The sequence below is a fragment of the Tenrec ecaudatus genome, chromosome 16 (genome assembly GCF_050624435.1).
Source record: "Tenrec ecaudatus isolate mTenEca1 chromosome 16, mTenEca1.hap1, whole genome shotgun sequence".
Lineage (NCBI taxonomy): Eukaryota > Metazoa > Chordata > Mammalia > Afrosoricida > Tenrecidae > Tenrec > Tenrec ecaudatus.
In genome coordinates this window covers 77,416,370-77,442,805 of record NC_134545.1, presented here as the reverse complement: position 1 = coordinate 77,442,805, position 26,436 = coordinate 77,416,370, and the positions used below count along the sequence as shown (strand labels likewise).

At 38.4% G+C, this 26,436-nt stretch overlaps 1 protein-coding gene across 4 annotated transcripts in view; it reads left to right on the top strand.

Annotated features, from left to right (window-relative positions):
• CPEB3 (cytoplasmic polyadenylation element binding protein 3) overlaps window positions 1–26,436 on the top strand; it is a 173,744-nt gene that overhangs the window by 66,248 nt on the left and 81,060 nt on the right. For 2 of the 4 annotated variants that reach the window (XM_075534321.1, XM_075534320.1), the window contains exons 5-7: window positions 4,015–4,038; window positions 18,876–19,043; window positions 20,893–20,982. In XM_075534321.1, coding sequence (XP_075390436.1) covers window positions 4,015–4,038; window positions 18,876–19,043; window positions 20,893–20,982 — 282 coding nt within the window. The remainder of the gene's footprint in view (window positions 1–4,014; window positions 4,039–18,875; window positions 19,044–20,892; window positions 20,983–26,436) is intronic. The other 2 variants (XM_075534322.1, XM_075534319.1) reach the window with 1 other exon arrangement.

Genomic DNA, 26,436 nt, shown 5'->3' with positions numbered 1-26,436 from the left:
CCTTTCAATATGTATTCTGATAGAAAAATGAATTTTTAATGTTGTTTTTAATTTTGACTTGTTCATGTTTATGATTTAGGGACTATAAAAAGTTAGCATTTTGGATATTATGTATTAATTTCATAACCTATTATTTCCAAGTGAGACTATCTAAAATATTTATAATCTTTAGTGAAGTTTAACATACAAAAAAGAATGTTCATAAATATATATCTCAATATATTATTATAAATTGAACACTCCAATGTATCCAGTACCCAAAACAAGAGCAAAATAAATACTAACAGCCTAAAAGCTACCCCCAACCTCCCTTCCAGTTACTACCACCAGATAAGACTAAACGCTTCTCATTTTTAAAAATTAGATGTAATTTTTCATGATCTGTAGATTATTTAGCTTATATGAAATAGATAATCTCGTGTCTAATGATAGTGATAACTAAAAAAATTAAAGTGCTTAGAGAAATAGGAGTTCAAAAGATGTTCCATCTGGGTCTAGTTGGTATAACTTTATAGTAGCATATGTTATTATATAGATACAATTAGTTACATTTGTCTTTCCCTCCTTTTTTTCTATGTGGCATTATTTGGGGCCGGCTCATGACAATTTATGCATCCAATATTCTTGGTTTAAAAGTTGTATTTTTTTCCTGAGGAAAGCACTAGTGTTTCGCTCCCAAAATTCTTTCCTTGGTATTCATTTCATTTCATTATTTCATTACCTCTCCCAATGGGAAGAGTTTACCTTCAAATTAAAATCTTTGCAAACAGTACTCATAGGAGCAGCTTTTTCAAATTTGGAAGCACCAACAGGCTTGGCCTATGTTCTCGAGGCCACCACACCGCCTATTAATGTATTAGTCTGCCCCTTGATTATGCACTCAGCTCAGCAGCCCTATTTACTGAATACCAGTTTGGTATAGAACATTCTACCAGGTGCATTAGAAGATCTTTAAAGGAGTACAAGATAGCATTTTACACTCTAAGAATATAACACTGGAATGAGCTGTTTTAAGGGATGTGTTCTGGAGCTACACTGCTTGAATTCATATTCCAAGTTTACCACTTCACACTAATTGAATTTGGGCAAAATAATTTACTTTTCTGGGCCCTATTTTCCTCATTTTGTAAGAAGAGACCAATAAGAATACTTACGTGAAAATAAAAATAATTTATCATTTATCAAAGGGTCACAAGGGTAAAAGTGGGGAGGGAGGGAAAAAAGAGGAGCTGAGATACCAAGGGCTTAAAAAGAAAGTAAATGTTTAGAAAATAATGATGTCAACATCTGCACAAATATGTTTGATACACTGATGTATGGATCGTTATAAGAGCTGTAAAGTCCCCCAATAAAATGATTTAAAAAAAAAGAATACTTATGTCATGAACTTGGATATATTAAGTGGGCCATGGCTTTTTTTCGAGGACAACAGATGTAGCTACTTTTTCTGTCTCTCACTGTGTTAGACTGAGTTTTCAAGAGAAGCAAAACCAGTGATACTAAAGAATTTTGTATCAAGAAAGCCCAACCCAGTCCACGAATCCGCTGCTAACTGGAGGTTCTCAGAAGGACGAGCGGGAAGCTGGGCGATCACAGGCTGGTCTGTGCAAAGTTGCATGGATTCAAGGTTGACAGGAATATGGCAGGTTGCTGACAGCCCTAAGGGTCAGTGGGCCACTTGGGGCCCAATCATGAGACATAGGACATGAGACAGCAAGAATGCTATGTCTCCTCAGCGTCTCTAATGAAAAGATCACACCTCCAAGGAGGCATCACCAGGCTGCAACGTGATTGATAGGCTGAACTTCACCCATATCTTTTTACAGGTGCCAAGTTGGCCCCCAAACCTGTCACTTCCACCTGCAGATTGCCAACCAGCCAGATAGACAACCATTTCTCGTTTCCTCCTTATTCTGTCCCCTTCCACCTAAACTGACATGTTTTCTGCTGTAGTAATTTGCTAGATCCATCCGTCACAGCCTTACTCTTTGTAGAAAAAGATTGTGTAGCCATGTCCCTAGTACAAATTCTCATTTAATACAACAGCATTTTCTAAATCTTTCCGTTTTTCCCTTTTCTCACAGTTCGTTTTCAAGTCCATCTCTTCCCATTGCCTCTTCATATAAGCAGTTAAAATAAATCATGTAGCCCGTTTAAGTTCTTGTTTAGCAATCTCTTCAGCCAAGATCCAGGTTCATTTTTTACAAGTTCTGTCTTCAAAAAACACTGGAACATAATTCAGACAAGTTCTTTTTCACTGCTTAAAACGCATTGTTCTTCCTCCATTGTCCAATAGCCTATTTATCATCTTTTTGAGCCTTACTAGGAGAAGAGAGCATCTAAAGCCCACATTTCTAGCAACAATTTATTGCTGGCACCACGTGTATTTTCTTGGATAAATCTCTCATCTAAGAGATTTTCTCTGTCATAACTCTCCTCACTTCCTTCTGAGCTCTCACCAGAAATGCCTTTGATGCCTGTAATTCTACCAACAATCTCATTAAGACAATCTAGGCTTTTGCTATTGGCCACCTTCAAACTCATCCAGTTTATCTCTACTCTTAACCCAATTCCAAAACCAAGTCTATAAATTAGGTTCTCCTCTTCTAGTACCAAATTCTGTCGTGGTCGTAGTGGTCTAGTGTCGCTGTTGCAGAAATACCACAAAGTGGTGACTTTATCAACTGTATTTTCTCAGAGTTTAGGAAGCTACAATTGAGTCCAGGGTGCCGACTTTTTCTTTCTCGCCACTCTTAGGAAGGTCCTGGTCTTTTCTGGACAGTTTTCATAGGGGTTAATATCTCTCTTCCCCTATTTCTATGTCTTTTGCTTGCTGGTTTAAACTTGTTTGTATCTCAAAGGAGATTAACTCAAAACATTGCCTATACTAATCCTACTTCACTAGCATAACAAAGACTATGCATTACCAGATGAGATTATGTTCACAGGGGTAGAAGTTTGGGTTTAAACACATAAACTTTGGGGACGGGGAACAATTCAGTTTCTAGCAACCCATGTCACAGTGAATGAAGCAAACTTTTGGGGCTGAGCTAAGACCAGGTTGACCCAAGATATTAAATGGCTGGAAAATATGAATGGTTTTCCTAAGGGAGAAATACATTTCTTTTTAAAATGTCATATACTAGAAATGTAACCTAGAATTAACCTTTATTTTCAATGTGAACTAATTTTATGACATTTCATGCTTTAAAAAAGTTATTTAGAGAGAATTCTCATTTATTTTTGTAAAGCTTGAGGTTTCAAATTTGAGGAACCTCCCACTCTGGAAATTATTTTAGACGATGGCAGAATTTCTTGGCAATATATGACATCATTGTGTAGCATTAGTAAGCATTATAACAATGCATTCTGTGAGACTTCTGTTTTGGAGGTAAAAAAAATCTTCAAAGCACTATATTCTTCAGCATGACATGGATGGACCATGTATTTTAGCCCTTTCTACTTTTGAAGTTCACTTTCTAGATGAAAGGAATAATTTTTTTGTATTTTCTATATGATATTGAAAATAAATGAGGATAATAAGAGAAACCTTACTGAAAACTTTACCTAAAGGGAGCTCGCTGTATGTAAATACTTGTACGTTTTTCAGGGGTGACGCTTGTGAAGTATGTGTGATAAGAAATCCAAAATGATTGCTACACAATGTATGTTTTAGTTATAAATGCCTAAAATTTTATAAATTACTGAATACTAATATAATGTATAAATGTAGATATATAATTCATGAAATAATTTTAATAAGAACTCTATATATGCTTATATCTGATACATATTTAAGTGGGCCCCACTGTCTCAGTGGCTACCACATCTGTAAGATGTTATCTAACTTGTACTTAATAATGGTTTTTAAGATGACTGTCTGCAGTCAGATTGACCAATAGTTTCAGATAAATATATTCTGAGAATACTTTAAAAAGCTTTGTGTGAAGATTTTTCCCTAAATTCACCATTTTGATACATATACCCATGGTTTTCTTCTATGTTTACATGCAGCCAGGAGCTATGGGCGAAGACGAGGTAAATTTTTTTTTTAATGGGATCTTTTGCTTGCCAAATTGTAAGTATGAGTGTGTGAGTGTTTGTGTGCTTCTGTGTATAGAGCTATAGTACTGTATGATGGTGACATTCCAGCTTAGTTATTTTAGAGAAATAATTCTCTTATCAGTTTTTTAAGTTGATACAAGACACTTGTTTGCTGAAATTTTTAATACTGTTTACATGTTTTCTTTTTGTGAAACAATTCCTCTATGTTGATAACCAGAAAATCCAAGTGCTTACAGGTGTACTCACTTGTCATACACACATGACCGATTTTGAAGGGGAAAATACAGCAAAGGAATATGTACAATTATAGTTCTTATTTTACATGTGGCATGGAAGAACACCCTATTATTTTGTACAGATTCAAGAAGACATTCAAATGAAGACATAAATAGATTCTAACTGGATGACAAACTGTTCTAGTGGTTGAGGTCCTGCATTTTCTTATCAGTTTTGTAATAATGTCTTTGTTATTAGTTGGTAATTGATTCTTTTAATTCTAATAAAGACATGGTGAAGACTATTCCTTGAAAATTTTTTGTGATATGGCTATTGTGAATGAACTTGAGGAAATAAAGTTTAAGCATGTGCCTTTTTTTGCCCTGTATCCACTATGTTACAGGAAAGTTTTGGAGAGGGCTTGATCTTTCTTTGGCTGAGAATAATTTTGTTTTCTTATATCCAGAAGTAAATGTTCCTTGAAGCTGAATGAGCGTTTGTTTTGGGACCCTCATTTACAGAAGTCCTTTTATCTAGTTTTTCTGTTCTTTTTTCTTAAAGATGAACCCCCCAATTTTTAGGCTTTAGGCTCCTCAGAAGCTTTGATTCTATCCTGGTCACATGCAAGCATGTTAATAAAATTTTCTTTAGGTAATGTTTGCAACCTTTCTAAAGTATTTTCATATATGTAATTTATTCTAATATTAGTATGAAATAGGTAGAGTAAACCTAATATGCTGTAGAAAGGTGGAGGTGGAGGGTCCAATAACTAGGTAAGAAAAATTGAGATGTAGGGTCAAACAACTAGATTATTGCTTCCTTGGTCTCTTCACCTATAAAATGAAATCATCAAAACAATTTTTTTCCAACATCAGGATCCCTGGTGGCATAATGGTTATAAGTTGGGCTGCTAACTGCAAGGTCAGTAGTTCGAAACCATGAGTTGCCTTGTGGGAGAAAAATGAGGCTTTCTCCTACCATAAAGAGTTATTTAGGGTCTCAGAAACACGCAGGGGCAGTTCTAACTACCCAGTCTTATGAGTTGGATGACAGTAAATATGAGGATTTTTTAGCATGTCCAACTTCAGATTTGTTTGTAGTAACTTTCTAGTTTAAAGGGGTTAAGTGGAGTGGAAACCCTATATATGTAAACTAAAAGCATTAAATGTAAGTTGTATTTTCAGAAGCTGATGTAATTTACTTGTATGACCTCATGTTATATTAATATTCAAGACCAGATTCTCCATCATTTGGCTGCTTATTTGATGTTTGACATTCATCAGGCTGTCTCTGTTTTTGCAATTGAGTCCTGAAGAGAAGCTAATGATACCAAGTACATAATGTTTTATTATTCATTCCACAATAAATATTTGGTGAGTGAATCATTATCAGCAGAACATAATGTGTTTGAGTTGCTGGTCAGTTTTGCAAACACCACGGTGAGGAAAAACATTTATGTAGTTAATTATTTTTAAATATGGAAATAAATATAATTTAAGATATTTTACTTTTTTAAAGTTAAGAACAATTGAAATATAGAAAATACTAATGCTAGAAATCACTTTGAATCACTTTTTTCCCTGTGTTGCTAGGAAACTGAAGACTGTCAGGAAGGAATAGGAAATTGACCTTTTACAGTAGGAATCAACACCACCTGAAGGGTGGACATGAGGAGCTGGCCTCTTCCCCTTTTCCACACTCATCAGTCACTACATCTTGTCGACATTCCACCTCTAGTGTCGCCTGCCGCTTTGCTGCCTTCTCTTTTTCGCTACAACTTTTTGGAATAGTACTTTGTTTATGTTACCTTTCTCTTTTTCCACATTACCTTCTCTATACTTATTTGTAAGATTTGATTTTATTATTTTCCAAAGCCTGAATTTAGCAGTGCCGAGTGCTAAGCTAAATGCTGTCTAGGATATTTGGGCCCTACACTTTGATAGTTGCAGATAAGGAGGAGATGACCCAATGTATGTGAGTGTGTGTGTGTGTATGAGAGACGGCTAAATGACTAAATATCAAATTTCTGTAAGGAGAGAATAGACAGAACATTGTTGTTCCATCCTTTTATTTTGTCTTCTAGTTCCAAAGCTGAAAAAGTAAGACAAGTCATCTTCCTTAAATACAGGGGATATATAACCATGTTGGAATAGAGTATCACCATTCTTATTCCCTGAGCTATATCAGCTGGGCCAACCCGGCACAGCATAAATTTGATGTACTGGCAGCTTTCCACAGGATAGATTTTTCATGTAATCAGGCATTAAATTAATGCTTAACCCCTTTCCTCTAAAAACCATTTAGATTGTCCCAAAAAAAAAGCATGAAAAGTGAGCTTACAAACATACTTTCCTTCACTCTACCTTTGATTAAGAAAGAAGCCCTGGTGCTGTGGTGGTTGCATGCTTAGTTGCTACCTGAAAGATGATGGGTTTGAAGCCCAGCTCCTCTGCAGGTCTTGGAAACCCTGTGGAACAGTTCTACTCTGTCTCCTCGGCCATTGGGGCGGAATTGACGTGACAACAGTCAGGGTATGATTAGGGTATGAAGAGCTGTGAGGTTAGGATTCTTGAGCTATAATTCATATTCTTTGCATTACATGTTTACATAATAATGTTTTAGAAGTAGAACTTAACAAGCACACTGCCATCAAGTCGATTCTGATTCATAGCAACCCTCTGAGTTGGAATGAACTCAATGGCAGTGAGTTTGGTGAGTTCAAAGGAATATGTCTGATATTTATCAGTAAGGGCTAAGTCAATGGAATCTTTCACATCTTCTAATAAACCTGGAAAAAGTTCCAGAAATGGTTAGAATTTTAGGAAGCACAAGTCTTTGAATTATAGACAAGGAGTGGAAACCAAGACGTTGTAGACATGAGATTTAAATGAGAAGAAAGTTTTGAAGTGAGATTGGCATGACCAGATGCTCAGAGCATGGATCTCTGGGCATATGCAGTTGGGAGCCATTGGAGGAGTTGGCAGTGAGAGGGCATGTGCTGCCTTTGAAACAGAGGGTGAGATTCATGGACTCAGATATACCAAGTTTTAGAAAGAGAAATTCATGATACAAGTTATAGATACAGAATAACTTGGGTATTAACTGAAGGCCAGGATAGGAAAAACAGTTATTGAAGGTAGATTCTTTTGGCAAGCCAAGTATTCTTGAAACAGCAGTAATGGCCAAGGAGGAGGATTACATGGGAAAGAATAGGGTTTAAAAATGGACCATGGCTACTGTACAGTGAAAGGGGGCTGTGGTGGGTCCGTGGTCTAATGTTTGCTTCTCTGTAGGAGACTGGTGGAGGCCTGGTGGTGTAGGGCAGGGCTCCTCAAACTTTTTAAACAGGGGGCCAGTTCACTGTCCCTCAGACCCGTTGGAGGGCTGGACTTTAGTTAAAAAAAAAAAAAAACCATGAACAAATTCCTATACCCACTGCATATATCTTATTTTGAAGCTCAAAAACGGGGCAAAAACACCTGGCGGGCCAGATAAATTTCCTCGGCAGGCCGCATGTGGCCTGCTGGCCATTGTTTGAGGACCCCTGGTAGTGGGTTTTATGTTGATGTGCTAACAAAGGCCAAGTCAGCAGTTTGAACCCACCGCCTTGGGAGGAGGATGATGCTTTCTGCTCCTATAAAGCGTTGTAGCCTTGGAGACGAAACGGGGTAGTTCTACTTTGTCCTACAGGGTCACTGTAGTCCACTCAACGGCAGTGGGCTTGGTTTTTGGTTTTACGCAGGAGACCTAATTACAGTCTTCATCAGTGTGCTTCATACACAGCTGCCACCCATTTGCCAGTGGAGGTGTGTGGTTGCTATGATGCTGAATAGATTTCACCGGAACTTCTAGACCAACATGAACTAGGAAGGAAGAGCTGGCAATCTGCTCATGTAAGTGAGCCCATGAGAACTGTGAATCACACAATCATAGGAATGGCGTAGGATGGACTGGGCAGTGTTTCATGCCGTTGGGCATGTGTTCACCATGAGTCAATATATATAAATATTTAAATACCTAATTATATTTCCCATTGAAACACATTCTTATTTTAGAGATGTGTCCCAGTAGATAATTTTTTCCCTCTGGAATAAAAATCACACCAAAGAATTTTAGCATTTTCTTTTAGGAGCATTCTAAACCTTTGACAAGTTTTTATATGTGTTCTCTTATATACTTGCAACCCCTGTTAGGAACTAGTTTAACAAATAGTGTTATACAAGATTGTTTGTGTACACATAGCAGTATATCTGATTAAATAAAATACAAGGAAATGTAAAAAAATCAGTGAAAAAGCTCATTATATTTTAAGTCATTTTTTCCATGAACTTTTAGAAACCCCCTTGTATGCTTTGTCTTTTTCATTTCACATGAGCTTTTATGGTCTCTGGGAAACTTTTGTCACAATAGTTACATTGTTCAGTTGCAAATCAAAAATTAGATAGTTTGGGCCCACCAGGTGCTCTTCAAGAGATAAGACCTGGTGATGGAATGAATCCAACAAAAATGTAAAGCCTAGGTACAGATAGGAACTGGAAACACAGGGAATCCAGGACCGATGATTCCTTCAGGACCAGTGGTGAGAGTGGTGATAGCGGGAGGGTAGAGGGAGGGTGGGGTGGAAAGGGGGAACCGATTATAAGGATCTACATATAACCTCCTCCCTGGGGTACGGACACTAGAAAGGTGGGGGAAAGGAGACGTCAGACAGTGTAAGATATGACAAAATAATTTATAAATTATCAAGGGTTCATGAGGGAGGGGGGAGCAGGGAGAGGGGGGGTAAAAATGATGAGTTGATGCCAGGGGCTTACATGGAGAGCAAATGTTTTGAGAATGATGAGGGCAATGAATGCACAAATGTGCTTTACACGATGTATGTATGGATTGTGATAAGAGTTGTATCAGCCCCTAATAAAATGATTTTAAAAATAGATCTACAGCCTAAAATATATATATATATATATATATTTACAACCTAGGAACCCTTGTGGGGCAGTTCTACTCTGTCCTACAGCATTGGTATGAGTCAATCTATTCATAGGTGTGCAGCAACAAATAGAGACAAAAAGGAGATTAGTGACTATCTAGGGAGCTAAATAAGTGGGTGAATTGTATATCATGTAGATTATATTTCAACAAAAGTGTTATTCTTAATAAAGCTTAACTTTTTAAAAATGCTTGAGGCAAGAGAAGGCTTAGTATATTTGAGAAAACAAGTATAGCCCAGAATGGCTACAGCTTGTAGACATGGGGAAGAATGTCTTAAGACTTGAGGATAAATGCTACATGTGTACTCATGTATGTGTGCACACACATGATAGAGCACATAAGGGGCACAATATTGAAATTGCTTAGACACCTGTACTGAGTTACTGGACTTGAGGACTTTAGACCATAGTTTTGGGGGACACCTAGGACATTTGGCAAAGTAAAATTCATAAAGAAAATGTTCTATACCCTAAACTGGTGAGTAGCAGCAGGGACCTTAAAAAGTTGCCCACAGCCATCTAAATAACAACCACCCCACCCCCTTCCCCTCCAAAGCAGAAAACCTCGCAACCTGATTACCGTCAAGTCGATTCGATTCTGACTCGTGGTGACCCTATAGGCAGAGTCGAAGTTCCCCTGTGGTTTTCCGAGGCTTTACAAGAGCAGAGACCCTCATCTTCCTCCCAGGAAGTTGCTGGTGGGTTCACACTGCTGAGCATGTGGTTATCGGGCCAATGCATAACCCATCATGCTACTAGGACTTCTCGTGGCCATTTAACAAGCAATGATTTATCCTTCTGCCTGGTGCAAAGGAGAATGGATATAACCAAAGACACAAGAAAGCAATTAGGCCCGAGGGCTAATGGCCCATACAAAGGATCACTTCCTCTAATTTGAGATGAGGACTAGATGGTGGCCCGCTACTACTATGGTCACCATCCATGCTAACCCAGGACCACAGTAGAAGATCCTGCTTAGAATAGGTTAAAATGTAGAACAAAATTCAAATATACTCTTCTCTCCCATTCCTCACCTCCCACAGACCAGACTTACTGGTCTGTAAGAGACTGGAGGAACCCGAACCTATTGCCCCAACACAGTCTTCTCACTGCCAGCCAAAGAATACAAGGGCCTCTAAGATAAACAATAACACCTATAATGGATGTGATCCTTATAATGATCAACTACATGATATCAAAAGGGCAACATTTACCTAAAATCATAGATGAGAAGGCAGGGAAACCAGATGAATGGGAACAGGGAACCCAGGGAGGAAATAAAATGCCTGCGACATTGTGGGGATTGCTGCTAACGTTGCAGAACAATTGTGTGTGAATTATTGATTGGAAAACTAATTTGCTATGTAAACTTTCACCTGAAGCACCATAAAATGTTTTGTGTCATTTTATAAATTTACTAGTGGTTAGCAGAAGGGCTGTGAGTAAAGGCAACGGAAGAGTTATTGGTTAAAGGGCACTAAATTTCTTTATGAGGTGATGACAAACTTTGGGACCTCTGAGGGGTTTCATAATACTCATGAAAAGTAGAATTAAGATATCATGGAGGGCTTTTCCCCATGACCTTCTTGAAAGTCCTCTCATGGAAGTGGCGATAGGTGTACAGCATGGCGGGTATAATGCCTCGGAATCGTTCATTTAAAGAGTTTAAAAGGTTCGCGTTAAAAGATCTGTTTATCACAATCCAGGTATTTAAACTATGGGGGTGGGGTGGAGCTGGAGGAAGGAAGGGAGTCTGATCTTGCTGGGCTTTAGCTGCTGGTAAGGATCTGAAGTTGGTCTCAATCCAAGAGGAAAGCTTTGAAGGTTTCTAAGCAGGGTCAAGTGATCGGATTTATCACCTGACAATTTGAACAAGAGAGCAGTCTGACTGCTCTTTGGAATGGGGTGAGAGGGAAATGGGTTGCCTAATAAGGAGGAATGGCAGTCGTCAGGGCAAGAGATGATAGCGGCTGAGATTGGTGGCAGTATGTTTGAGGGAAGTAAAGAAATAAAAGGCCTCTTTGGAGTGTGGAATCAACAGGCTGGTGTTAGGCCGATGGCTTGAATGTGGACAGCGAGAGAGAAGGAAGACTGAGGAATTGTGTTAGGTTCTGCTTTGAGCCGTTGCGTGAACTATGATGCCACTTTTTGAAATGATCCTACAAGAGAACCGGCTTGGGAGCGTGTGTGTCAAGAGTTGTAAATATACTGTGCAATGTCTGAGTAGATCCATGTAGTCATACTAAGTGATCTCTTTGGTCTATTTGCATATTAGAATTTTATGCAAGATTTCTGTGTAGTAAAAGAAATTCTGCTTCCCTTGCAGACTTGGAAACCTTTCATCTAACTCTACTATCTCATTATACAAATGAGATTTTTTGTAAGGTCATGGAGTAGTGCCTGGGCTTGAACCTAACTTTCCTGTCCCTTGAGAGAATCATCCCCCCTAAAGCATTTTTATGAACCCCAACATGATTAGAGTCAGCTGTTGCCAAGACTAAGGTCAAAAGGGAGTCTCAGGTGGTATAATAGTTAACATTAAAAAACAAAAATTCACTGCTGGGTCTGAGTCAGAGCAACGGTTGATATACTTCCCTGCCTACTCAGAGATGCACAGAGGAAAGGCCTGGCAATTGTGTTCTAAAATATTAGCTAAATATACTTAGAAAGTATTTCTACAGTGACTTATAGGAGGATGCCATGAGCCAGAATCAACGTGATAGCAAACAATAATATTCACTACCAACAACTCAATTTGGACTCCCAGTGACCCCATGGGACAGGTAGAAAATGCCCCCTGTGGTTTCCGATACCGTAACTCTTTGTGGGAGTAGAATGCCTCCTCTTTCTCTGGAGGAGTGTATTTGAGCTGGTGACCTTGTGGCTAGTAGCCCATCCCGTAACCACTACACCCCCAGCGCACAATAGTAGCATGGAAAAAGTCAGGCTTGGAATGGAAGTTGTTGTACTTAGGTGCTGTCAAGTTGATTCTGACTCCTGGAGACTCCGTGTGTACAGAGTAGAACTGCTCCCTAGGGTTTCAAGGCTGTGACCTCTTTGAAATACTTCTGAGGTGAACACTTCTAGGATCACCAGCCTTTGGGGCTCGTTGTGAAGCACTTAACCTACCCAGGAACTGCTGGGATTTCTGTGCTAGGTTAGAAATGATCAAGAGTGGCTGGAAAGACAGCAGAGGCTTGGGAAGCGCTCAGAAGTGATTTTGAGCAGCTGTGGCAGCCCAGCAAGGTCAGCAGCCTATTGTTTTCCATCCAGCAGCGCAGGGAAGGGAGCTTTTCAGGGAGGAGTTGTCTTGAACACATTTTCCTTGCATACCTAGCACTTTGCAAGTCCCCCATTAGGCACTTCTCTTTAGCTTTAAATTATCTCTAGATTTGGAGATTATTTGCCCGACTTCTGGACAGAATTAAAAGTAGCTATCGAAAACTGTACCATTGGAAGAGAAAGTAAAATAGCTAAGTTGCAACTATTGAGAAGCATTTTTCTGCTTCTGTTGAAATGATGAATATGAGTACTTTATGTAGATGTATCATGAGGTTCTAAGATAGATTTTTGTGCTATGCGTGTAAGAATATGCTTTTGGTTAAGTAATATAACTTGTTTAAAGCACTTTTGGTCTGGGGAAAGTTTCCATTTAAAGAGAACTGTGTCAGAGAGATGCTAGCTAATGAAGCAGGGTCTTTGAAGGGACACTATTAGGTACAACCTCTTTAAAGTTTCAGTTTCTAGGATCACATGTCCAGAAAATTAAATTTTACCAATGATTTCAGGATGCTCTATCTCAGGAATGGACTTATGCTGACCCAATGGATATACCTGTGAAGGACCACTGGACGTAAAAGAATACCAGGTTTTTTAAATGGGGCTTTATATATCTACACATAAAACTTGAATGGCTAGTTATTTGTTTCTTCATTCAAAGTCACTCCTTCACAAGAGCAAGTGCTGGATTTTTAACCAGAGCAGTCCTCCATTAGATTATAATTAGAGCAAACGAAAATAGATGATGGTGTTTAGGCTGTGGCAACAGTGATGAACCATTCTGCCCATAAAGAGTAATCTTACCCGATACTGACAAAGTTCTCCAAGTTCTTGTCTCTGCTCGGTAAACACTCCCAAGATCTTACTCTACAGCTCCATTTTTTTAAATGCTTCCTACAGGTGAACTTTTTGTTTCATCAGTACCTCAAGACGCCTATGTTGTAGTACAGTTGATTGTATTATATATTTTACATTTTATATATTAAATAGATTGTATATTCCAGTATATTGAACTTGGATGCTTCCCAAGGCTCCAGACGCTTCACACAATATCTCTTTCTCTGTGGATTGCTTCTCTGGAACAAAATGGTTCAGTGGCTGCTTGCTACAGACAGATAATCACTACTTCAGTGGTTCTTAAACTACAGCATTTGACTCACTAGGGAAATTTGTTAAAAGTGCAGAATTTCAAACCTGACCTCCATGGAGATCTGGGGATTGGGCTCTGAGATTCTTACAGTTAGGAAGCATCGTTTATGTGTAATTCTTAACAATTTCTTTCTCAAGGGTAACTTTATTACAAGGGTATCTATAGTACTCTGAAATACTAATAATAAGAGATATAATTTTATAACCTTAGGAAATTTCTTAACCAACAGAGCCAATTTATAAAACTCTTCAAATTTTTACAAGTCTTGCCTCAATTTTGTTTGTCTGGGGGAAGCTCTGGTTTGTTGACTAGACAGAAAAAAAATTAATTTTGGTTCAGAAAGTCTCAAACTTCTGCTGCTGCTGCTTCACTGCTCTGGTTCAACATGTCTTCATCTGTCATCTGAATGGATGCAGATGTCCTCGCACTCTCTTCCCACTCCCTTCCTCCCTTGATGCATATTACTAGTTGTAAAGGTGCCTTGGTGGGGGCAACTAGACTCCTTTAATTTCACAAATGGGTGGCCAATCAAGATCAGCAGCCCTAGATTGATTCCTATGAGGGAGAGGGTCAACATTCTCATCTTACTGATCTTTTTAACCATTTCCCTCCCAAGGAAACCACTACTGGATTTGATAATTTGCTGCAGTTGTCACACACGACTCACAAATAATATGATATGGGTGTTATTAGGGAAGTGTATCAGGTTAGAATTCAGAATCAGAACTGACTCAGCCTATAGTTCTTTGGGTGAGAGAGTTTCTTCTTAGCCATACCCGAAGGCATGCCTCTTCAGACTCTGGGGCTCAAGCTCTGCTGCTCCTTGTTCCAACAAAGCTCTTAGCTCCATGAATAAGTGCCCAGAAGCACACCACTCCATCTGCAAACTTTCTGCCAAAGAATGGCAAATTGCTTGCTCTGGGGATCTGCATGCCTAGCTCCTAGTAGACCGGAGACACCCCTCTCTGCCAGGAAGCCTCTTGCTGAAAGGTGCTCAGCTCTCTCGCTCCGTGGGCCTGGAAGCCCACTTCATGTCCCCTGGTGGTCTCCTGGTTCTGCTGCCTCTATGGTGGTTATTTCTCTACCTCTTCATCTGACTGTCCCTCACATTCCCCAGTGTTAATAACCTTCTCTCTGTTTCCTTGGTCTCAGCCCAAGGATCCCAAGTCCAACGAATGTATTTCACTTCTGTTCTGCCTAGGTCAGTGGTTCTAAACCTAATGCCACGACCCTTTAAAATAGTTCCTCATGTTGTGGTGACCCCACAATTATAAAATTATTGTCGTTGCTACTTCACAATGGTAATTTTGCTACTGTTATGAATTGGGCAACCCCTGTGAAAGGGTCGTTCGACCCCCAAAGGAGTTGTGACCCACAGGTTGAGAACTGCTGAGCTAGGTGGTCATGAGATTCTCCCCCTTCCCACGTTTGAGGTGATTTATTTTAACCTAGCTGAATGACAAAACTAATGAGTCCCTTGTTTGGATCCCCTGTGCCTTATTTTCATGAATAAGAAGCTGTCCAGTTCCTTTGGAGGGCCACAAATAGCTCATTTTTAGCTTGCCACTCAGTATACTGTGACAAGAAGGGCCATGTTAAATAATTACTGCACCTCATTAGTGTAGGTGACAAAAGCTCTTAAAGGATTTGGAGTAGAGGAGTAACAGAGGGATTTTAGAGAAGTAACTGACAGGATGGAAGATGAATTAGAGGGGAGTATCAGAGTCTCCAGGGAGTGAGTATAGTATTCCATATTATAATGAACTACTGAATTTGAAAATGGGAAGATTTTGAATTGCTTTTGTAATAGGGTTTACAAAACAATTCTGGAATAAATAAAAGTAATTGAAGAAGTTTCAGCTTTTTAGGACATAATCCAATCTCTAGCCATCTTCGCACTTACGTATTTCATTGTAGTAGCATATCTTTGCATATACCGTTGTCCTTCCCTGAATGTTGCCTCACAGTGTACAGTTATCGAAGGCCTATTATATGCCATTATTCCAATGAGAAGCTACAGTGGTGAATGAGATGGGCCTTGGGGAAGAGCTACTAAATGAAAACCAACACAAATGGTATAATGGTCATGGGGGAAGTATTAGGAAGAGTATAGCGTGCTGTGAGTGGACAGATGAGGAGACCTATCCTAATTTAAAATATCAATAAAGTTCCAGCTGAAACCTGTAGAATTAGTAAGATTAAATAGGAAGTTGGGGAGTCAGGAAAGGGGCTTTTGTCTCAGTTGTTGGGAATACCTTGTTCTTAGGGCCTGAGTTAAAGAAAGAGTAATCAGGAAACACAACAGGAGTCTGTGTGGTTGAAAGTTATTAAGTAAGGAGAGAGGCCACCATTATAGTGTTGGATAGGTGGGCCTTACAGTGAATAGTAATGTTTTTGTATTTAAAGTAATGGGAAGTCATTGAGAAGTTTGAGAGATTAGAATGTGACCTGTAGTTACATGATCAGATTAGTATTTACAAATAACAATTTTGACTGCTTTGTATAGAAAGCATTATAGGGGTTACAAAGTTGAAGTCAGTAGACGAAACAGAGTTTTTTAATAGACTCAGTAGAGACTGTTCATTCAGATGAGGGCTAATGGTGATCTGAACCAGAGCATTAGGACTAGACATAGAACTGAGAGATGAAGGATTTATTTTGGAGCTTGAATTGTCAGGATTTGGTGATAGATGGATTAGCCTTCAAGTATGAGGGAGAGATGTCATGGATGATTTTCTAGATTTCTGGGCTGAATCGGCATATGGATACTAGCCATTTTTACTGAGATTACAGAGAGTGCTAGAGGTGAAGAACGTTTGTGAGGAACAATCTATTGTTGGTTTGAAAGCACTTTTTCTGTGGATTTTTTTTCTCTACCTCAGAAACTCCACTTTTAAGATTTTACAGTCATTTGCATTCATGCCTCTGTCTCCCACCAAATGATGATTACTTTGTCAGGGAAGTCTCTGTTTGTTTTGTGTGCCTGAACTCTGGAGAAGTATTTCCACAAGTGTTTTCCATTGGGTTTACATATGTTAAAGGTTCTACCATCCTAAATCTTGTGATGCCAGATTAAGCTACTATTTCTTTACTGCAGAATTTTTCAGAACCCTTTATATTCTATTGTGGATAGAATCTTTGGGATTTGTTTTCTGAGCATCTCTTATTACCAGTGTCACGGGTAAGAGACGAACATAGGAACACTGTGGGAAATGCTGACTTGGGCAATGGCCTGACGCAGAGCAGGCACAGGATTGACTGTGTGTGGCTTACATGAAGAGAGAGCCTGTGGGAGAATGTCTCTGGGTGTGTGTAGAAAGCACTCGTTTAACCCGTGTGCTTGCAGAGCTTTCTTTACTGCTGATGATCAAAACAGCAAGAGATGAGAATTTGCTGTCTGTTGTTTGTTCCTGCCGGGCTAAAAAAGATAGGTGGCACGAGGTGACAAATTTTGTTCTGTTTCTTTGTGTGTGCTAAAGTGGGGGAAACTGGACACAAAAAATTCTCTGACCCTTTTTTTATTAACTTCCAACATCAAAACAGAGCCTTTGTTATACCACCTGGGTGGTTCATAAAAGAAACAGTTACATTATTAACTTAAAAAAACCAGAAATAAATCTTCAGTATTTTTCTGTGGCTATTTTTACTTTGCTTTAGAGAGTTGTCTGTAGTGATGCCGAGCCCAGGTTTCGGGAAATAACACACAGGCTGGACTACATGAGGGAGACACTTTGTTTTCTGAAGAGTATGTGAATTTCTTTTAGAGGCACTTTTTCTGTTTTTCAAAAGTGGGAGTGTTCATGGAGTTCATTTTTAGAGTGTAAGCTAGTGGAAAATTTTACCAGAAACTCATTGACTCAAACAGGAAATATATTTGTTTTTAAATTTAGATTTTATTTTGTAATGCCAGATGTCATTATTGTGTGTTATTGTTATTAATAACTGCCGGTAACTTATTGTCATGCTGAATGAGGAGGAGCAGTTGCTTCATAGAATTAACAATGAAAATGATTCCATAATCTTTTCATAAATTTCTTTTCACTTGGCTGACATGAAATTCCGTGGTGACTAATGAGATCTGTTCTTAACTGTCTTTAAGTCTTAAAGTGGGATTTGTAGCTGAGTCTGAACAGGTGCACGTGGTTTAGTGAGCCTGACTTATGTGCAAAGCAAGGAACTCTGCTGGTACCATGGGTTAAGGATCAGGCTGCTAACCAAAAAATTTAAACCCACAAGCCACTGTTCAGAAGAAAGAAAAACTGCCTGCTCTTGGAAGGAGTTAAAAGTTTAGGACCCTGCATCCATAGAGTGGCTAAGAGTTGGACTGCACCCGATGGCAGTGAATCAGTGCATGGAAAGGCTTGGAGTTTTTTCAGTAATTTAAATGCCATGTGCAGCAAGTGAAAGTGATTGTGATGACGTGTTCGCTTTGAGTAGGGCTTAATGCAAGCCAATCCTTTCAAAGTGAAGAACAATTTACTTAAAGGGCAAGTAGGCATTGTCTGTAGTCGCACGTTCAAGATGGACATTCACTTTCCAGAAACTGTGTGGTTCAGCCAGGATTATTGGAGAAAGACAACATAACCATATTTACACCTCTGTTCCCATACATGAATTGATATGTTTTTCTTTATTCCTCTGCCCTTTATTAATGCAGATGTCTATTTTAAATTGGAGTTGCTTTGAGTGGCAGGGAAAACATAATCATTATCTTTAATCCTGCTAGCAAAAGGTTTGTCGGCAGATCCTATCACCAGTTTAAAATTTTCTTAGGGTCAGCCCCTAATAAAATGTTTAAAATTAATTAATTAATTTAAAAATTATTTCTTAGGGTCAGTCTTCAGAACTGAACTTCTGATGTCGCCATAAAGAGCAGGTTATAATCTAGGAATAGAGATGATTTATTTTCAGGAACTCAGATGGAATGGAAAAATAACAGTGCTGCTTGCTTAGACATCGAGCCAGTCATCTCTGTGCTGTGTGTACCTTTATACCATAGTAACAAGGGGAGAAACTTGTCTAATCCACAAATCTGCAGGTGCTTATTCTACTAGGAAAGTCATCGTTCAGGACATAGTTTTTTGTATACCTTACTCTGAACTTTGGGTTCCTCTTCAAGCTTTTGTGTTCCCAGAAAACCATTTTAACTGTACAAACTCCCACATTTGTTTCAGGTCGGTCTTCTCTCTTTCCCTTTGAAGATGCCTTCCTGGACGACAGTCATGGTGATCAGTCCTTGTCATCGGGCCTAAGTTCTCCCACGCGCTGTCAAAATGGGGAACGGGTGGAACGCTACTCGAGGAAGGTGTTTGTTGGAGGCCTTCCTCCTGATATCGATGAAGGTACTGTGTATTTCCTCATGGTTTTATAGAGGCCACATTAGTGCTTCATGAGACCTGACCCTACCTGTCCTCTCCAAGGCAGCTTTAAGACATTTATATCTTGGTGTGTAGGAGGTGAGAATGCCACCTAACTGAAGAAATTAAATAGATTGTACATTTCAGATCTCTTGTTCATATGTGGCAACAAAGCAGACTCCCAGCAGCTTCAGGTTTCCCAGTTACTAATTTGGGAGTACATTTAAAAATAGTAAGGAGAGCTAATATTTAAAAGACTCTTACTATACACCTGCTATTGTGCTAAGCACTTCACATTACAGTATCTCATTTTTAATCCCCACAGCTGTCCTATAATACATCTTTTACCATGCCTGTTTTATAGATGACAAAACTGAAGATCAGAGAGAGAATTTGTCCAGGGTTATTAGCTAATGGTACATTTGGAACTCAAAATTATTCTGACTCTAGAGCTTTTGCTCATTTTCATCAAACCATATCATCTCACATTTAACATAAGTAGATATTAATTAAAAGAATAATCCCCCTTTAAAAGGCACCCTGTTGACACAGTGGTTACAGCACTAGGTCAGTGCTCACTGCTAAGGTCAACTGAAACCCACCAGCAAGCTAGCTTATAAGAGAAAAATGTGGTGATCAGCTGTGTAAAAATGTATCCCCTTAGAAACTATGAGATAGTTCTACTCAGCCCTAACCGTCACTGAGTTGGACTTAGCTCAATCTCAGGGAGTTTGGTTTTGACTTTAATGATGAATACTGGTTAGAATTTATCTTAATAAAAAATATTTTTTAAACATAACCAATCAAAAATGAGTTTTCACTTTTGACTAGAGCCAGTAGTAATATACACTCATGTAAGCACACAGTAAGTTGCTGATAAGTTTTTGTTGAATGGACACATGAGAATTATGACCAAGGTAACTTAAAGGGGAAAAAATGGTCATTCTAGTTCCATTAGGCCTTAGGTGTACTCTAAAAATATTGTCAAAAAGATTTGTTTTATCAGCATTATTTTAGCTGTACATTTCTCTAATGTATTTATTTATTTTCATGGTAGGAAGAAAAAAGTCTCTAAAAACAGTTCTATTTTAGACTTACTCCATGAAAGTTGTACACAACTAGAGACTCATTTTTTTTCAAATCACACTTGCATTAGTGATAACCTCATCTATCAACTGAATTTTTTTGAGATATGTTTTTTTCTCATACCCCAGAAAGTGGTAACTTAAACCTAAGTTGGATCCAGGTATAATTTAAAACCTCTAATTTGAGTCAGAAGTCTGAATATTGAGCTATAAATTTGGAAGGTTGAGTTCTAGTGTTCTTTATACGATTATATACAGGAGACAAAGTGATCATTTCCCTTTAATTTTTTTTATCAAATGGAATGATCTGCTTATTTCCCCTAAAACTTAATAAAAGAATGATATCTATTGGTAAAATAACCTTAGAGATTTTGCATAAGTGAAAGCATGTTTTAAATTAAATATCTTGGGTGCTTTTCCCTTCCCCCTATACAGAGAACATTCCTATTTTTAGAATCTGCTTTTTACTTGACAGAGGTCAGCCGAGTTCTTATCATATTTTTTTCTTCGAGAGTCTGCATGCTAAGTTTGTTGGTAGTGAAGGGAACTGAATTATAGTTAGAAATATACTTTGCATGCTTATAAGTGAATAATATATGCCAAGCAGCGGTATTTTCCTTAAAAAACTTGACTTCTGTAAAAATGCTTTAGAAAATAGCTCTTGGCACTTTTTAAAAAATAACAGTGTTTTATTTTTCTCAGTTACAATATTTTCTCTCTCTTGCTAAGAGTCTTTCTTTCCTTTGCAGATGAGATCACTGCCAGTTTCCGCAGGTTTGGACCTCTCGTGGTAGACTGGCCTCATAAGGCTGAAAGCAAGTCCTATTTTCCTCCTAAAGGTAATGCACTTAAAATGTCTCTGCTACCTGCGTGTTGGAGAGCCAGCATGTCCTTTCCATAAAAGGCAGCCTTTTAACTTTTGAGATAGCAATTGATTTTTCCCCTTCAGTTAAGAAAACATTTTGATGTTATCATCCTTTTTTGTTGTTGTTTTGGGTTTTTTTTCATCCTTTTGTGAATTACTGTTTCATACTTGGAGACTGTCCCCGAGGAGCACACTGATGGTTTCATGGCATCTGTGTTACTGACAGTGAGGGCCTATGAGTGTTGTGCCAAGAAATCTTTCCGTTTTTGAGAGAAGAGCCACAGAACTTGAGGAATGGCCATGATGGGAAAGGAAAAGATTATTAAGGGTCAGATTTTATTTGTATCCCTTAGCCCTGTGTTTTCACAGATTTTATAAATCCATTATTTGGAAAACTCTGTGACTACACAGGGGCATTCTATGAAATTATCTTAACCACGTTGGCCTTAAGCTGCCGACGCTATTTGAGGGTAAAGAGCAAATTAGCAGAAGAGTCTTCAAATGAACTTGGTTGGCTTATATTTGGAAGGCTCTTTTGGTAGTTTACAAGAGCATGTAAATAATTTTGTCATTTCTGCTGAATCTTGGGAATTTTCAAAATTATAATCTCTCTGGGTATGTTTCCTATATTTATAGAAAGAGTGTTTGGGATTAAATAAGGTGTTTTCTTCTTGAGAGCTCTGTACAGTTGTTGTGTTTCGAGAATGCCTTTCATCTCTGCAGAATTCTTTTTTATATAAGGATAAGTCAAAAAAGCATTTCTTCTAGGGTTTCAATTCATACATTCATGGGTTTATTCCAAACAAAATGTGTTCAAAGATGTTTGTGATCACTGGATGGCTGTTGACAAGGCCTCTCAATTGTAACTTTAGTTTCCCTTTCAAATAACGGCCCAATCACAACAGTCGCTTCCATGGGAATCTAGTTGGACTTAGTGAGTCAGCTTAGAAGGTTGTGGCAAATAACTTTGGGGATCCTCAAGGGATAATTTTGAAAGGTAGTTTGATCGAAGGACACAGGACAGTCATAGGGATTTATTGTGAAGTTTCAAGTAAATTGAGAATTGCATAGGTGAGGAAAAGGCGAGGAAAGTTGCAGCGACGAGGTTTCCCAGTCACAGCAATGCACCTGCTCCTTCTTTGAAGGTGGCAAGACTGTCCTAGGGAGATTTCTAGGTCAGATCTCACCCATCACTGCTCTCTGCCTCCAAGTATTTTCATCACCTTTAAGCAATACCTTTTAATCTCCTCCTGGCTGCCCTGGTAACCATTCAAAATATTAGATCTCTGTGCATTTGCCTGTTAGTAGTGTTTTATGTACATGGGATCATTCAGCAATCTTTTTCATTATAGTTTCTGATTTTTTGGTGACATGCTTAAGATTTCCCCCGTTATATAAGAAAATATTTTTTGTTGTTAATTGGCAGCAGTTAAATCAATTCCAGTTCACGGTGACTTGCCACACAGAGTTTACAAGCTAATTGCCCGTCTTGTCTGTTGAAGGCCTTTGGGTGCATTTGAATTGTCAGTCTTTCCAGTAGTTGTTGATTGCTTAGCCTTGTACGCCACCAAAGGACTTCCTAAGAAAAATACTGCTTGTGTTTTTTCCTAATATTTTTATTATTTTATTTTTTATACTGCAGTGTTGTTTCTATCTGGGACTTTTGGCACAAAAAGGGATCCGTTTTTTTTTTTTCTTTTCCCAAATGCCTTGCCAATTAGCCTGGCAACATTATTGACTAGTCTGTTTCTTCCTCATTGATTTGAATCTTAACTAAGCATTGGTTAGGAAGTCATCTTTTCTGTTTCTCTATGAATTTCACAAGTTTCTTTGGAATTATACTGTCTAGTATTATAGCTATAGTCACATTAGGCTATTGAGCACTTGAAATATCCTTCATTTGAATTGAAATGTGCTTGAAGTATAAAATATACTCTAGATTTCAAAGACTTATTTTTAAGAATATAGAAGATTGGTTGATTATATGTTGAAATAATTTTTGGTTATGCCAGATTAATAAATATATTAAAATTAACTTCACTAGTTTTTACCTTTTTTAGTGAATATTATAAAGTGTTAAATTTCATCTGTCACATTTTATTTCTATTGCACAATACTCCTCTATAATAGGAATCAGCAAACAACCTGATTTTGTGTGCCCTATGAGCTAAGTATGGTTCATACATTTTAAAGCGTTATTTAAAATGTACATGCTAAGAAGAATATAGCAGATTAGAAGGCTCACAAAACCCTTATCAGAAAAAGTTTCCTGCCCTCTGTTCTGTCTTATCCCAGAGAAATGCTCATTTAGCCTCTGAGGCATCCAGTAACAAAGGACGTAATTTATTTCAGAGGAAGTCTATATCTTTTCAGACACAGCTATTTTTTTCTTCCATTGAGTCAAATCCTGTTCTATAGGTTTTACCTATTGGTCAGTTGTGTTCTGCAGTCAAACAGAGTAAGTCATCATTGTGACATAAATCTCTTGAGACTTAACGAACATCAGTTTCTCCCTAAGTCTTCTTTCCAAGCTAATTTTTTTCACTTCTTTGTTATGTCTTCTGTCTAACGGTTAGAAAATCACCATCCTGTTCTGCCTTCTCTGCGTACGTGTCCCATTTACGTCATCCTACTTTAGTGTGTTACTTAGAATTGGAGAGAGACATTAGAGTTCATCCGAATAGGACAGAATTCTACAACTCTTCGACCCTCATGGCTTTTGGCACACTCTGATAGAGCAGCGTGGTAACATAGCGTTATACACTTGCCCAGTTCATGCCTTTGTGTTAGAGCTGAAGTTAACGTGTGAGATGGAGGTGAGAGTCAGGCCAGGAAGAGAATCTCCTCATTGTGGTCCTCAACTTTATATCCTCAAAGAGTAGATTGCCCTTCTGGCGATTGGGCTCTCAACCCTCAAAACCCAAATCCAGTGCCAGCGTGATGAATCTGACTGTTGGCAGCCATGAAAGAGTACAGCTACTGCCCTATCGGGTTTCCAAAGATGTGCATTTTTACCGGAATCAGATTGCCACCTCTTCTTCTCATAGATTGGGTGGTAGGTTCAAACTGCTGATGTTTTGGTTAGCAGCCACACATTTAACCTGGGTGCCACCAGGGCTTCAGATGATTCCAAAGGAGGTAAACGGTTGTTATACTCCCTGGTTTTTTTTGTAATTCGCTCTCCGCTAAAATCTGAAGGTTGACCTATTTTGGCCATTAAGGGATGTGGCCTGGTATTCATCTTCCTCCGCCTGTGCCTAATATTCTTTTATACTGAAAGTGATTGGTTTGAGAAGCATCCTGTAGTCGTATGGCCTTATTAACCAAACAAAGAAAATGCTGTTCTCAAGTGGATTACATCCACGGGAATAGAGGATAGGATTCCAACACATATTTTCTGGGAGCACAGTTTAATCTTTAACAGTTGCAAACTGTGATTAGTTCTCAGACCAAAAAAAATAGTGAGCGCTATAAGAAACTCTCAAAGAGGGGGCATCATTTTTGGTCGGAAATAGGAAGAGAGTTTTAAGAAGGTAGCATTTAAACAGAATTGAAAAGTGAATTAACTACAAAGAGTGGGGAAAGCAGAGGGCTATCATATGGCAATGACTGAAAATTAAAAGAGCTTTAAGGAAATAAATTGTAATTGAGATATTATTAACGAGGGGAGAGAAAAGAGATACAAAAGAATGGGCCTTTAAAACAGCAATAAACGTTAACCATTCCTAGTATTATAACTCTGTCCGCTTACATTCGTTCTCTCCATCCTCCTCTACTCTCTTACCTAGCTTTGTAGGACAAAAGTTTTGTTCAGGTCACAGTACCTCTTTCCTTCTCTGTATGCTTGCAATATTTTTACTTACTTGCAATTATATAAACTGAATATAAGTTATAATTATAAGTATAGTAAAAATAACACAATTCACAGTCATCTCAGGGATACTATAATGTGCAGTGACTATTTTAAGAAGCCCTCATGGATTTGCTCATTTTAATCCTCTTCACAACACGATGAGGTAGATACTATTATTATCCCTCTTTTGCAAGTGATAATTCTAAGGCACAGAAAAATTCAGCCACTGGACTAAAATTATATAACTAATAACTGGGGGAGTCCAGCAAATTTAGCTAGTAACCATGCTCTCTCCACTGGTTAATGTGTCATACCTGTGTTTTCATGTCTCCTCTAGAAAAGTGAAGCCTTTTCAAAAGCATAACGGTCTCTTCTGTAGATTGCCCACAGTGCCCGCCCCCCCCAAAAAAGCAACCTTCCGAAGACTGATGTACAACAAACATTTGCTGGGTTGATATTCACAGTGTTGCATGGTCATTTTCAGCATCCTTTTCAACAGCTAACTTCCAACTACTTGCAACTAAGCTGCCATAATACAGTGGCATTGATTGACATGATGAATCATAGTAAGCTGTGAGTTCATGCCCTACCATTTGGGCTATTCCAGCACAAAAAAACACACACATGGTTATAATCTGAGAAAACTTTTGTTCAATGTTTTGACTGAGTTGGATTTCATATATGTACAGAAAAGACAAAGCAAGATTATCTTCAATATTTTAATATGTCTCCTTGACTTTATTCTCTTCCCAACCCAAAGACATGCAGCACACAAGTACTTCACATTCACAATCTCTGGGTGACTACATAAAAGCAGGATTTAAAAAAAAATTATCTTCCTAAAATATAGGGACTTGCTGTGAACCAGGCAGAGGATTAATATTTTCCATGCTTAATCTCATTTAATTTCTTAGCTCTATAAGATAAGCACTATTATTATTATACCCATTTTACAAAGAAACTGGTTTAGAAAATGACAATTTGTCCAAGGTCATATGTTATATGATAGGACTGGGATTTGAGCCTAAAGAGACTGACATTACAGCTTAAGGCTCTTTTTTTTTTTTTTTTTTTAAGGCTCTTAAATATTACACAATACTGTACTCATTCAGCAGTCTCTGCGTGGTGCAAACAGTTAAGTGCTTGATTACCGGCCCAAATGTTTGCAGTCCAGATGCACCCAGTGGTACTTCAGAAGACAGGCCTGGAGAAAGGTCAAACTTGAAAACCGTGTGGATTAGTTCTACTCTGCACACATGGGGCCACCATGAGACCATGGCCACTAACAACAAACTCTCATGCAAGAAGGAGGATAGCAGAAGCGGAAATGTCCAAGGCAGGCATTGATTAAAGCTAGGTTATGTGGGAGCCTGATTGCCAGACTGAGAACTTGAGTTGAGGAACAGTGATCAAGAGTACAAGCGTTTGATACCAAGGGCTCAAGTAGAAAGAAAATGTTTGGGAAGTTATGGGAACATATGTACAATTATGGATTGTTATAAGATCTATAAAAGCCCCCCAATAAAATGATTAATGAAAATAAAAGTACAAGCTTTGCTGTGTAAGCTGCCTGAG